The sequence below is a fragment of the Cannabis sativa genome, chromosome 2 (genome assembly GCF_029168945.1).
Source record: "Cannabis sativa cultivar Pink pepper isolate KNU-18-1 chromosome 2, ASM2916894v1, whole genome shotgun sequence".
In the NCBI taxonomy this organism is placed as follows: Eukaryota; Viridiplantae; Streptophyta; class Magnoliopsida; order Rosales; family Cannabaceae; genus Cannabis; species Cannabis sativa.
Window position 1 is genome coordinate 60,387,796 of NC_083602.1, and position 12,272 is coordinate 60,400,067.

Genomic DNA, 12,272 nt, shown 5'->3' on the forward strand with positions numbered 1-12,272 from the left:
TATTTAAATATTATAGTTTATAATACTGTCAATTAAAAGTGAATACCGAATGTAATATATAGGAATAGGAATGGGAATGAGAATGGGAATGGGAATAGGAATAGGAATGGAATGGAATAAAATTTAAAATGCATAAAAAAAAATTATAAAAAAATCATTAATTTTTTTTTCTTGTTACATTGGAATGATCATTCCTTTTTTTTTAAAATGGAATAATCATTCCACCAATACTTTAAAATGCAACCAAACAAAGGAATAGAATGAAAATTATTTCATTCCCATTCCATTCCATTTCATTACCTCCAACCAAACGCCACCTTAGTGTTTAAGAAAGCTTGATGATTTAAATATGTTCTTAAGTTAATCCAAAAATAAATTAAAAGGTGATGTTCCAATACTTAAAGAAACATTACTTAAATGGGTGTAAGATAGAAAGAAAATTAAAAATCAATCTCTAAATTGTTGATAATTGAAGATAGCATTTGTCTAAAAATTGTAGATAAGAAAACTAATGATAGTTGGTGGATTTCAATCATCATTTGCTTCGATAGAGACAATAGTGTAATTTTTGTATTTTGCACTTTTCCTTCTAGCCGGGTCCGCATATATCTAGATTGTCCATTTTTTTCATTGATAAATTAAATATGGTAGTGTCGACAAAGCGGCGGTGTTCCTACAAATCGTGATGTATTTTCATTTAAAATGATTAGACATGGTGTGCATAGCTTATTTAATTAAAAAAATCAACTTATGAAAGGCATGTAAAACTATTTTATTTTTTTAAAGTTACACCTTTGCGGTATATTTCATTAGTTGGGCAGCAGTACACGAAAATAATTTTTCCACAATATCTGCGAACATGACAGCAGATAGGCTCTTTGTATTGTCATCAAGTTCAACATATACTATAACACTGTAAAATGCATAATAAGATTGTTAGTATCTTTTTTTTATTATTATTTTAACTTAATTTCAATAACATCATATGTTTTTTGTAATATACCGTGGTGTAAGAAATCCTTCCTGGCTGCATGATGGCTTGTCACATATAATTTTTTCATTGCGATTGTATAAATCTATTTTTTTATGACATGCGTCACATAACATGTAATAAAAACTCTGGACAGTATCAATTATTTTTATTGCCGCCTCAATCCAAAAATATTTTTTCTACATCCAAATTAAATGGTGTTAATAATAGTAAGATATTGAAACAAAAGTTTTATAAAGTAAATATTGTAGTAGTCTTTACCTCATTTAGTTGCAGATTTTACATCAACTCTGAAATTTGGATGTTAGTCACTATTTCGCTAATTTATTTAATTGTGCTTCTAATTTATGAGCACGTGATAAAAAAAAATGCTGTAATGTACTCTCTGATTTGTTTTTTTTTTTATTTTTATTTTTTTTTTTTTTGCATCTAAAGCCTCAAGTTTAATTATGATAAGTTTTGGTGGGTTTTAGTAAATATTTTTCTTTTACTGGTTTGCATTAATAGCTAGAACATGGAGAAATTAATAAGATTGACATTCCTTTTTGTCACAGCATGTACAAAGCAGCATAATTATAATAATGCTTCAAGTTGCTATTATTTTTATTTAACAGAAGACGAAATTATAAATTTTATGACTTTTTAGTTATACTGTATGTGCTAAAATATAACTTTTTTTTTAATGAGTGTTTTTATAGGAAAATGGTAATTCTAGAAGAGAAGAAGAGAAGAAGAAGAGAAAAATCATAAATGTACAACAGCAAATTTTTTTTTAGATTTAATGGGATTTATTTTATTTATTTTATTATATATAAATAAAAAGTGACCCATGAATTTCTCATAAACTATTTTATTTTTAATAATAAATTATTTTATTTTTAATATAAATAAAAAGTGACCCATGATTTTATCATAAATTATTTTATTTTTAATAATAAATTATTTTATTTTTAATATAAATAAAAAGTCTCCCACGAATTTCTCATAAACCAAGAATTCAGTTATATATGCACACTTTATATAGAATAGATATATATATCTTACATTAAATTACAAAACTTCAATCGCATTCTTTATACATAGCAACGATTGAACCAGAAGTAATTTCCGGCGGTGGCACACGGTGGCACATATACATATCTATTTTATTTTTTATATAAAGTGTGCCTATATAAATAAAATTTTTGGTTTATGAAAAATTTATGGGTAACTTTCTATTTATATTAAAAATAAAATAGTTTATTATTAAAATAAAAAATCTACAAAAAATTCACCATATAACATAATTAGATGAAGAATAATCATATATAAAAAAGTAATTGTTAAATGCTATAAGTAAAAAAAATATATTGAAAACTCAACCAAAATTAAGAGATTTAATAAAAAAAAAATATTGAAAATTTATGAATAAGTGTGCAAAAATCATGAGATCAACAAATAAAATGACATATCTCACATTACACAATTTGGCAAGACAATGAAAGAAAAAAGCATTGTATACTATCACTTGAAATTTATAATCTTTAAATGATCTATTGTTTATAACTTTATACCTATATTTTTTTTTAAAAAAATATATTGATTTAGTGATGGTAATTAGAAAATATTTTGGGTACTAAATATGTTTTTTAATTAATTAATGAATTAATAATTATAAAGTTAATAAAAAATTAAAAAAATGAGAAAAATAATTTTAAAGCAACAAATTATTATTTCATAAATATATATTTTTTTTCTTAAAAATGAACACAGGATAATAATGTTAAATTTAATAACTAATAATATATGTATATTTTTTTTTTTAATTTTTAATTGTATCACTTTTTAATAACGTAGAAAAAAATTAGCATAAAATTTAGTATACGTGCGAGGCACGTAACTTTTTACTAGTGTATATCTTTATATTAAAAAAAAAATCATCTTAGCCACATATCTCTCTAACAAACCTATCTTGGGAGAATATTAATAATTTTTTTTATTTATTTTTTTAAAAAAGAAAAATCTTTATATATTAAATTTAACCTCACGTTATCTAATGTTTTCTCTGGATAAGCATAGGAAGAAGAAATACCACTTCTATCTTTGTGTGATTGCATATATACCACTTCTGTCATTGACCCACTTTTTAGCTTTATAAATAGAGATGTTCATATAATATTAACACTTTACAGAATATTTATAGATATAAACTTACATTACAATGCTATGTTAAAAAAAGAACTAAATAGAATAATCTACTACTCCAATAATAAATTTATTTACAATTTTATAATTACACTAATATTATTTTTAATACATTATTAAATAATATTTCAAATATAAATATTAAATTTTTTCAAACAAAAAATTTGTAATCTTTAAAAATAAAATACATTCAAAATCTTAAAAAGACTAAAATCTTAAATGAAACTAGCAGTACGTGGCTCGGCACGTACATTCACCTAGTATATATATATACTAGTAAAAAGTTACGTGCGAGGCACGTATACTAAATTTTATGCTAGGTATTTTTTATTATATTAAAAGGTAATACACTTAAAAATGTTTATTTCATCTTGGTTCAACCCAATTTTATGTTGTTCCCATAGGATTGTGTGTTAGATATGAGCTTAGAAGAATAGTATTCGTTAGAATGGGTGCCAGCAATGGCGGTGCTGATGTGAGTTTTATCTTCTGGGAAAAATCTACCTACTCCGACATTACAATTACACCTAGCCTTTCAAAATGAGCATCATCAAAAATTCAAGGATTATAAATTGAAAAGGATATCTTGTTACTTTTGGTGTGCCCAACAAACTCTCTAACGGATGACATTATATTTCGCATATCCCAAAGCTGTTTAAAAGTAAAGCAATATAGCAAGGAAATAGAAGACTTACTCAAATAAATAATTACTTGAGCAACAAAGGATAACTCGCTAATAGAACACTGAATATTACACCCAAATAAACAAAAAGTGAGAATCGCAGCAGAGAGGCCATGAATCACGGCATAGAAGATGAGGCAATAATTCAATAGCAATATAGGGTTTGAGGGTTTGAGATTTAGAAAAAGAAATTATAAATGATTATCCTAAATAATCACGATTGGTTGCTCATCCTTTTGGGGTTAGTTATTTTATTGAGAATTTTCAGAGATTGTGTTTCCGGTTAAGTTTATACGATTAAAATTTAAAAGTAATATTAATGTATTTAAAAATTAATATTAAAATACATGTTCATAAAAAAAATTATTATTTTTAAATAGAAAATTATTTTAAAAAAAAGTTACCCATAAATTTCTCATAAACCCGATTAAAATTTAAAAGTAATATTAATTTATTTAAAAATTAATATTAAAATACATCTTAATAAAGAAAATATATTATTTTTGAATAAAAAATTATTTTTAAAAAAAAGTTATTCATGAATTTCTCATAAACGCAAAAATTCAGTTATATAGGCACACTTTATATACTTTATATAGGCAAAAATTTAGTATATATATATATATACTAGTAAACAGTCCGCCCTTCGCGTGCGGTAATTAAATTATTATATAAATATTAATTAAAGAATAAAATTAAAAACTAAACAATCCTTACACAAAATGGAGATCTAAATTAATAGAAAGAAGGCAATAAATCTAAAGAAAACTCATCATATAATATCAAAACAACTATGATCACCGTATATCTCGTTACCACTGTATTTAAAGTTGATGTGATCACCGTATCTTACTTGTAATCATTTTTAATACTATTTCTAATAGATTTGTTCTATACATAAAATAAATCAAACAATAATCGATATAGCACTTACTTAAATTATGTGAGGGGAGAAAGGGGGTGATAAACATAATTAAGTTTAAAATTTTTTATTTATTTGGTATATTAGTTAATAATTTCTTTTATGTGAAAAAAAAATTGCATGTACATTAATTTTTTTTAATACATATATATTTGTTTATTAGTTATTATGCAGAATAAAAAAATAAAAAAAAAACTGACAAATGTGAAAGTTATTTTTTTTTTAATAAAAAAGTAAAATTATTAGTCACAAAGTAAAAAAAAAATTACAAAAAAAATTTATAAAGAGTTTAATGGTAAAAAAGACTCTTACCAAGAGTTGTAATAGTCTTCAAGGATCTCGGGATCATCAAAGAAAATATCAGATAGAATGAATTGACCACATGATCCAAATTTTATATAATAAGAATTTAAAATAATACATAATGAAGGTTATTGGTGCTGCCACGTCACCTACCTTAACAAAGAGATTATATATATAGATTGTCATGCTTGTATATTAAAATCACCCATAATAAAAACTAAAAATATAAGTGTGTTATGTGTATCTTTTTGAGAAAAAAAAATACTAAAATAATTATATAGAAAGGAAATATATAATAAAGAATGGAGAGTATCACATGAGAATGAGAAAGAAAAAATTACAATAGCCTTTTAATCACATTTCATGAATCTCAAGAGCCTATAATTAAAAAAAAAAATCTACATCAAATAATTTATGCTAATGAACAAATCATGAATACTTTGATGTCATCAATAAGAGCAAAGTTGTCAAATTATGTCTCCAAATAATTATGGAAAAGTTTTAATGAGGGAGAGAAAGATTAAGAATCTATCTATTTATATTTTTATATATAAATTAAAAAAAAAATAGAGTGAATATTCACAATACCAATTAAAAATTAAGGTCTTAATGCTATATAGTGAATATTAAAAATACTATCGTTGACAATGAAATTCGATTAGTAAATAGAATAAATGGAACATTACCATAGCATGCTCTCTTCACTTTATAATGCATCTTTTGACGAAATTATAAATAAAAATCAACTAAAGCATAGAAAAACACCATCATCACTATTATCATAAATAATAAATCAGATCCAATACTAATGTAACAGACATTTAGTATACAAAAAATATCAATGAAATATAAAAGGAGGTACGGTATCAAATCACAACTTTCCAAAAAAAAAAAAACAATATACATAGGTTTAAATTTACATAAAATATCATTGAAATATAATAGAAGGTACCTGGAGGTGTGAAATCGTAACTTTCAAAAAAAATATATGTAGGTTTAAATTTACATGTATTTTAAAAATTAGAAAAAGTCTAAAGTTACATATTTAATTTTTTCTTTTAATTTATATAGAGAAAATAGAAAATTTATTATTTATATTTATAAATTTAATAAAAAAAATAAAAAATTAAGAAAATTAAAGAGAGAATAAATAGAATTATTTAGAACAATAAGTCACCCATGAATTTTTTATAATTAAACTATTTTATTTTTAATATAAATAAAAAGTCACCCATGAATTTCTCATAACACATTAAATATATATCTATATATATACTAGAGAACAACCACGTGCAAGGCACGTTCTATCTTTTTTTGAGTTTTTTTTTTTTATCACGTTTTATCTTTTTTTTTGAGTTTTTTTTTTTATAATTTTTTCATCTTTTTAAAAGAAATACATAGGATAAGTATTTTTATTATAATTTTTAAATTATTACTTATATGTAATTTATAATCTAAGATGAAGATTTAATAATTTTTTCTTGTTTTGCTTCTTCAATAGAGTATACATTAAAATTCTTGTATCTTTAAGTTTTTTGAATTTTTTTTTATAATTTTTTTATCTTTTTAAAAGAAATACATAGGATAAGTATTTTTATTATAATTTTTAAATTATTACTTATATGTAATTTATAATCTAAGATGAAGATATAATAATTTTTTCTTGTTTTGCTTCTTCAATAGAGTATACATTAAAATTCTTGTATCTTTGAGTCTTTATCCTCTCTTGATCAGTAGAAGTTTGTATTATCTAACACTTTGTTACTAATTCATTAGAAATATTTTCAATATATTTAGTCTTTTCTTGAGAAATAAATTACAAAAGTTAGTATTTTTGTCATTTATTTGAGTATATATTCTTGTACTACATATAGATGCATCTCAATTGTAAATGTATTTTTTCTATTTAACATTTGATATAATAATATAAATATTATTTAAAAGTTTTATTGTATATACTTACATAAAATATTATATTACATATTAAGTAAGTTTCAGTTCTATTTCTTTAGATAAAATGTTTAATTATTAAAAAATATTACATAAGGTTGTTATTCTAATTCTTAAACTATAATAATATAAAAAATATTATATTCGGTTTAACTAAGTTTTTTCGTACCTCTTATTAATCAGATATATTTCTTAAATTCTTTTTATTCCACATATGTTACATCTTTTGGTGACTTGACTTGTATTGCGACCACTAATATATCTACTTTTCGAATGTTAAAATATTTTAGATTTAATTAGGACTTTGCATAGAAGGAAAATATTATTAGTATATTAAATTACTAATTTCTTCTTTAGAAGACATTTAGGGGTCCAAATCATTAAAATTGACTATTTTATAGTTTTTGTCTTCATTTTTTATCAATTCTTCTATTTTTGATGTAGAGATAATTATCCGTTGGTATACATAATCTTTACAAATAAAAAAAATTTAATAATAATATAATTTAAAAATATTAAATGCAATATTATGAAATAATTTAAAAACTAAACTTTTAGAAAGGTTTGATTTTATCTTTCTATATATTAAATTTTTTTTTTTAAAAAAAATATCTTTAAATGGTTTTTTACTTTTTTTTCAAAAAAGATTCTTCATTGACTTCACATTTTCATTTTTAATACTAAATTTATTATTTTTAAAAACATATTATAAAATAAAATAAAAAGTTAAAAAAAATAAAACCCTAAATTAAAAGTCAATTTTTCCATCGGTACTCTCTTTCTTCTTCTTTCCTCCCTCTTCTCACAGAGATTTTTCCAATTACCATTAATTACAAAACGAAGTGAAATTGGTATTTAATTAGTTATGAATTTCAGTATTTGGCAAACCCTTTAATGTACCCAATATAATGGAGGGATAATTATAAACCCAGAGATGAATGATGGCTTAAAGGTTGGTCTTCCTTTGGAGACGCAAAATTGGAACACAGAGAATTGCGTGAGAGAGAAATTGTGTGAGACGTGTTCTTGGCCATTCGTGGCCTCCGTTTCGCTGCCGATATCAATAGAGATTTGTGATAAATTCCGACGTACAGGTTGGTGGAAGCGACAGGGAGGAGAGCAATTCAGATCTAGATTTAGTGATTTTTTTCTTCTTTTTCTATTTTTCTTCATTTCTTGTTTGAGATTTGAGATTGTGGTTTTTTTTGTCTTGTTTTGTATCTGATATTAATTTTTAGTTTTATTTTAGTTTGTGTTTGAATCTGAATTTGAGATTGATTGAAATAAGTTGCGGTTGTTTTTGTGGTGGTCGATGGCCGTGCCATTAAAAGTTTGATATTGATTTTTTTAAAACTATTGAGAAGATGATTTTCTCTTTGTTTCATTTATGATTTATGACTTTGTGAATGAATTGGTGCTTTTAGGAATGGGTGTCTTGCGAACGCAAATGGTTGTCTTGGTTTGTGATTATTTAAGGTGTCTGTTAAAGTTAACTTATTTTTGAGCATATTCTGTTAAATAGATTCCAAACTGTTAAAAGACACAACAAAAAACGTTACATAGACATTTTATATATTAGGTAAGATATAATTCCTTAGGCAATAATTTTCCATTCATAATATAGAAACAAAATCTATTTTCATCGGTTTAAACTTTTCCATTTTAATTTTGTCTACTCAAGAGAGCTATAACCTTCCAACTTTCCATACAAGATTGTACGTTGATTATATGTTTTTTTTTTTTTTATTTCTTTGTTAGTCATAGCGTAAGGACTCATCAGAGCGTAATTAGCTAAAAGACAACAACGTGATTAGTTTTTCTATACAAAAAATGTAAGTAATACAACCATTTGCAAGAAGAGCTTAATCTGTTGTTGATTATATGCATTTTAACTTCAAATAATCAGTTATTCGGCCTATTTTAATAGTGTTGTGTGATAGAGCAAAACTTATTCTTAACCTTATTGAGATTCTTTCTTAAAAATGACTGAAAATTATTTAAAACAGTTTATCAACAATTTGTTCTTCTGCTTCAAGACTCGCAAAATTCAAATTTCTATTCTACTCAAGAGAGCTATAACCTTCCAACTTTCCATACAAGATTGTACGTTGATTATATGTTTTTTTTTTTTATTTCTTTGTTAGTCATAGCGTAAGGACTCATCAGAGCGTAATTAGCTAAAAGACAACAACGTGATTAGTTTTTCTATACAAAAAAATGTAAGTAATACAACCATTTTCAATAAGAGCTTTAATTTCTTATTGATTATATGTAGTTTAACTTCAAATTAAAAGTGATCATAAAACAAGTCAAAAATTATAAAGGTAAGACAAAAGGTGGATCAATTACAAATTTAGTCACTATTTCATAATACAATATTTTCAAAACATAAAATCAAACACACACGACACATTTCTCCAAAGCCATAATTTTCTCTTAATTACAAACACAATATCAACCAGAGATCTCAATAGCTTTGACATCAGGCTTCTTCACTTCCTCCTTGGGAACAGTGACAGTCAGCACTCCATTCTCCATTGCAGCCTTCACCTGATCCACCTTCGCATTCTCCGGCAGCCGGAACCGCCTGAAGAACTTCCCGCTGCTGCGTTCCACCCTGTGCCACGTCTCATTCTTGTCTTCCTTCTCCACATTCCTCTCTCCGCTGATCTGCAGCACTCGTCCCTCCTCGACCTCCACCTTCACCTCCTCCTTCTTAAGCCCTGGTACATCGGCCTTGAACACGTGAGCCTCCGGAGTTTCTTTCCAATCAACTCGAGCGTTAACCATGGCAGAAGTTTCCTTCGAGATATCCGGGACAGAGAGAGGGAAGTCCTTGAAAGGATCCCACACGTCCATAGAGAATGGGTCCAAAATGTTGCTCCTTCGACCACCGAACAAGCTTGGAATCATCGCCATTTTTCTTTTGCGTACAGAAATTTAGAAAACTTAGATTGTTCAGAGTATATTACTCGATTGTTTGTCTGTATTGGTCTGAGCAATGACCGAGTCCGACTCTGTTTTTATAGTATAGATGAGTGGAAATCCAGTACTTTCTCACACATTCTATTACAAACCGCCTCATAATATTGCTCTAGCTGCTTTGGGAGCTTTCTAGATGGATCCGGTTGCTTCCCATGGGCCTTCTCTAACGGGCAAAGATTTGAAACACAATAGGCCCAAACTAAAGCCTTTCACTCAAACGTTACTACATAAAAGTTCTTTTTCTCTTTTTTTAAGCATCCCTAAAATTAGTAAAATTAAGGTTATGGTTTATAGATGAAGGAAAAAAGAAAAGGTGGAAAATTAGGAGAGAGACTCATCATCTCCATCTCTTCTATAGAGTACTTATTTCATAACTAGGGAATTATTCCATTAATATCATCAAATTGTATTCTACATTCTTATTTCAAACTTTTCAATTGCTCAGATTTTCTTTTGTTAATTTAATATTAATGTATATTATTTTGAATTAAAAATATAGTAAATAAGTTGTTATTAATTCTCTGAAATTTGTAATTTAGATTGCTCAGGTTTATTTTGTTAATTTAGGGTGCGTTTGGAAAACCACAATGTAATTAGATTTGTGTGTAATTAGAAATAATTACACGATTTAACATGTTTGTTTAACTATGTAATTACACTATAAATGTGTAATTGGAAGTAATTGAGGGGTTCCAATTACACTCTTCAATTCTCATAGCCCCCATGAGAATTGAATGTAATTACAATGTGTAATTAATAAAAATTTTCCATATTAAACATTAGCTACTAAAAAATATTATTTTCCCATGTAATGACTAACTATTTTGCCAAACAAGATATTAGAAATTCATATGTAATTACCACCTCATATCCAAATACATATAAAAAAATTTGTGTGTTTTGTCTCAAATTACTCATGCGTGCATAATTTGTGTGATGAGCAATTCATTAATTACTAGATAAAGTAATTACTAGGGTGCATGGTAATTACTAGGTAGATAGCAAAAATAACATTATAAAAGAGATCTCTCCTTTACTTTTTTCAACAAGAAGAAGCATACACATACACCTAAAATGTTACATATATTTCCACTACTGAAACTATTATGAAACATAAGCTATGTAAATTAAATTAAACATTCTACTATGTTATTTTATTTTTGATAAACATTCTACTAATTTTATTTTAAACATTCTACTAATTTGTAATAACTCTATAATAGAAAAAGAGCATGGGTGCATGACAATCTTAACAAGAAATCAGTACTATTAACCTAATAATATCACACTCAGCAGAACAAATCCCATTGATTTTCCTTTTTCCCCTGAGAGTTAATCATTCATTCATCTAATGTTCAACCAAAACATAATAAAAGCCTATTAGTGAAACTCTCAACTGAGCAAAAAATCAACCTCAAAAACCTCATTCCAAAGACCACAGCCAATAAAAAAGAAAGCCTACAAAATCAAATGCTAACTAACTAGCTTCATCTAAGCCTCAGGTGAGGGCATTCTCTTAACCTTCAAAACTTAAGGAAAGCTCAACCAGAAACACGCTCAGTAAATTACATTATTCACTGACAACCTATTCGGTAAAAATAAAATACACTTGAAATTGTAAGTACCTGTATGAATTTTAAATAAAATTTTCAAAATAAAACATTACTTGGAGGGGAAAAATGAAAGATGATAACACGAAAACATGAGTTTGCCTACTAAAACTAGATAATGATAGTCAACACTTCCCAAATTCAAAAAATTTAATTTAGAATTTAGTCAACTAACAGCGGAGCCTTATTTATGATTGCCAATCACCACGTGTAAATAAGAACGATAAATACTAAAGGACACACAAAGATTTATAGAGGTTCAGCCCCCTTATTTAGCGGGTAATGACCTACTCCCCTTTTAGTTGTATGGATTTTAGAGATAATGCCATACAAATTACAGGTTTTTACCTTGTAATTTCTATCTATGACTCTCTTTGAATGGTCCAATAGTGAGAAAAATGTGTTGAAAATTAAGAATTGATGAGTTTTTATGAAAGACATAGGATGATATAACTTAGTGTGGGAAATTTGAATTATTATGCATTTTTTAATACAAAATTAGTTTGGAGAACACTTAGTGTAGGTAATTTTTAAAATAGGACAAATTTTCAAAAATCCCCAAAATAGCTTTGTCAAAAATCTCAATCCTTTTCTCTCTCTTCCACTCAAACTCTCTCTCGGTCCCTCTTTCCTTCATGCCCGGTC

The 12,272-nt window shown here is 26.0% G+C and overlaps 1 protein-coding gene across 1 annotated transcript; it reads right to left on the reverse strand.

Annotated features, from left to right (window-relative positions):
- Nucleotides 1-9,326: 9,326 nt before the first annotated feature.
- LOC115718620 (18.5 kDa class I heat shock protein-like) lies at nt 9,327-10,043 on the reverse strand. The gene has a single exon (XM_030647434.2). It carries the CDS (start codon nt 9,949-9,951, stop codon nt 9,487-9,489), a length of 465 nt encoding a protein of 154 aa, XP_030503294.2. The 5' UTR covers nt 9,952-10,043; the 3' UTR covers nt 9,327-9,486.
- Between the last annotated feature and the right edge of the window lie 2,229 nt (nt 10,044-12,272).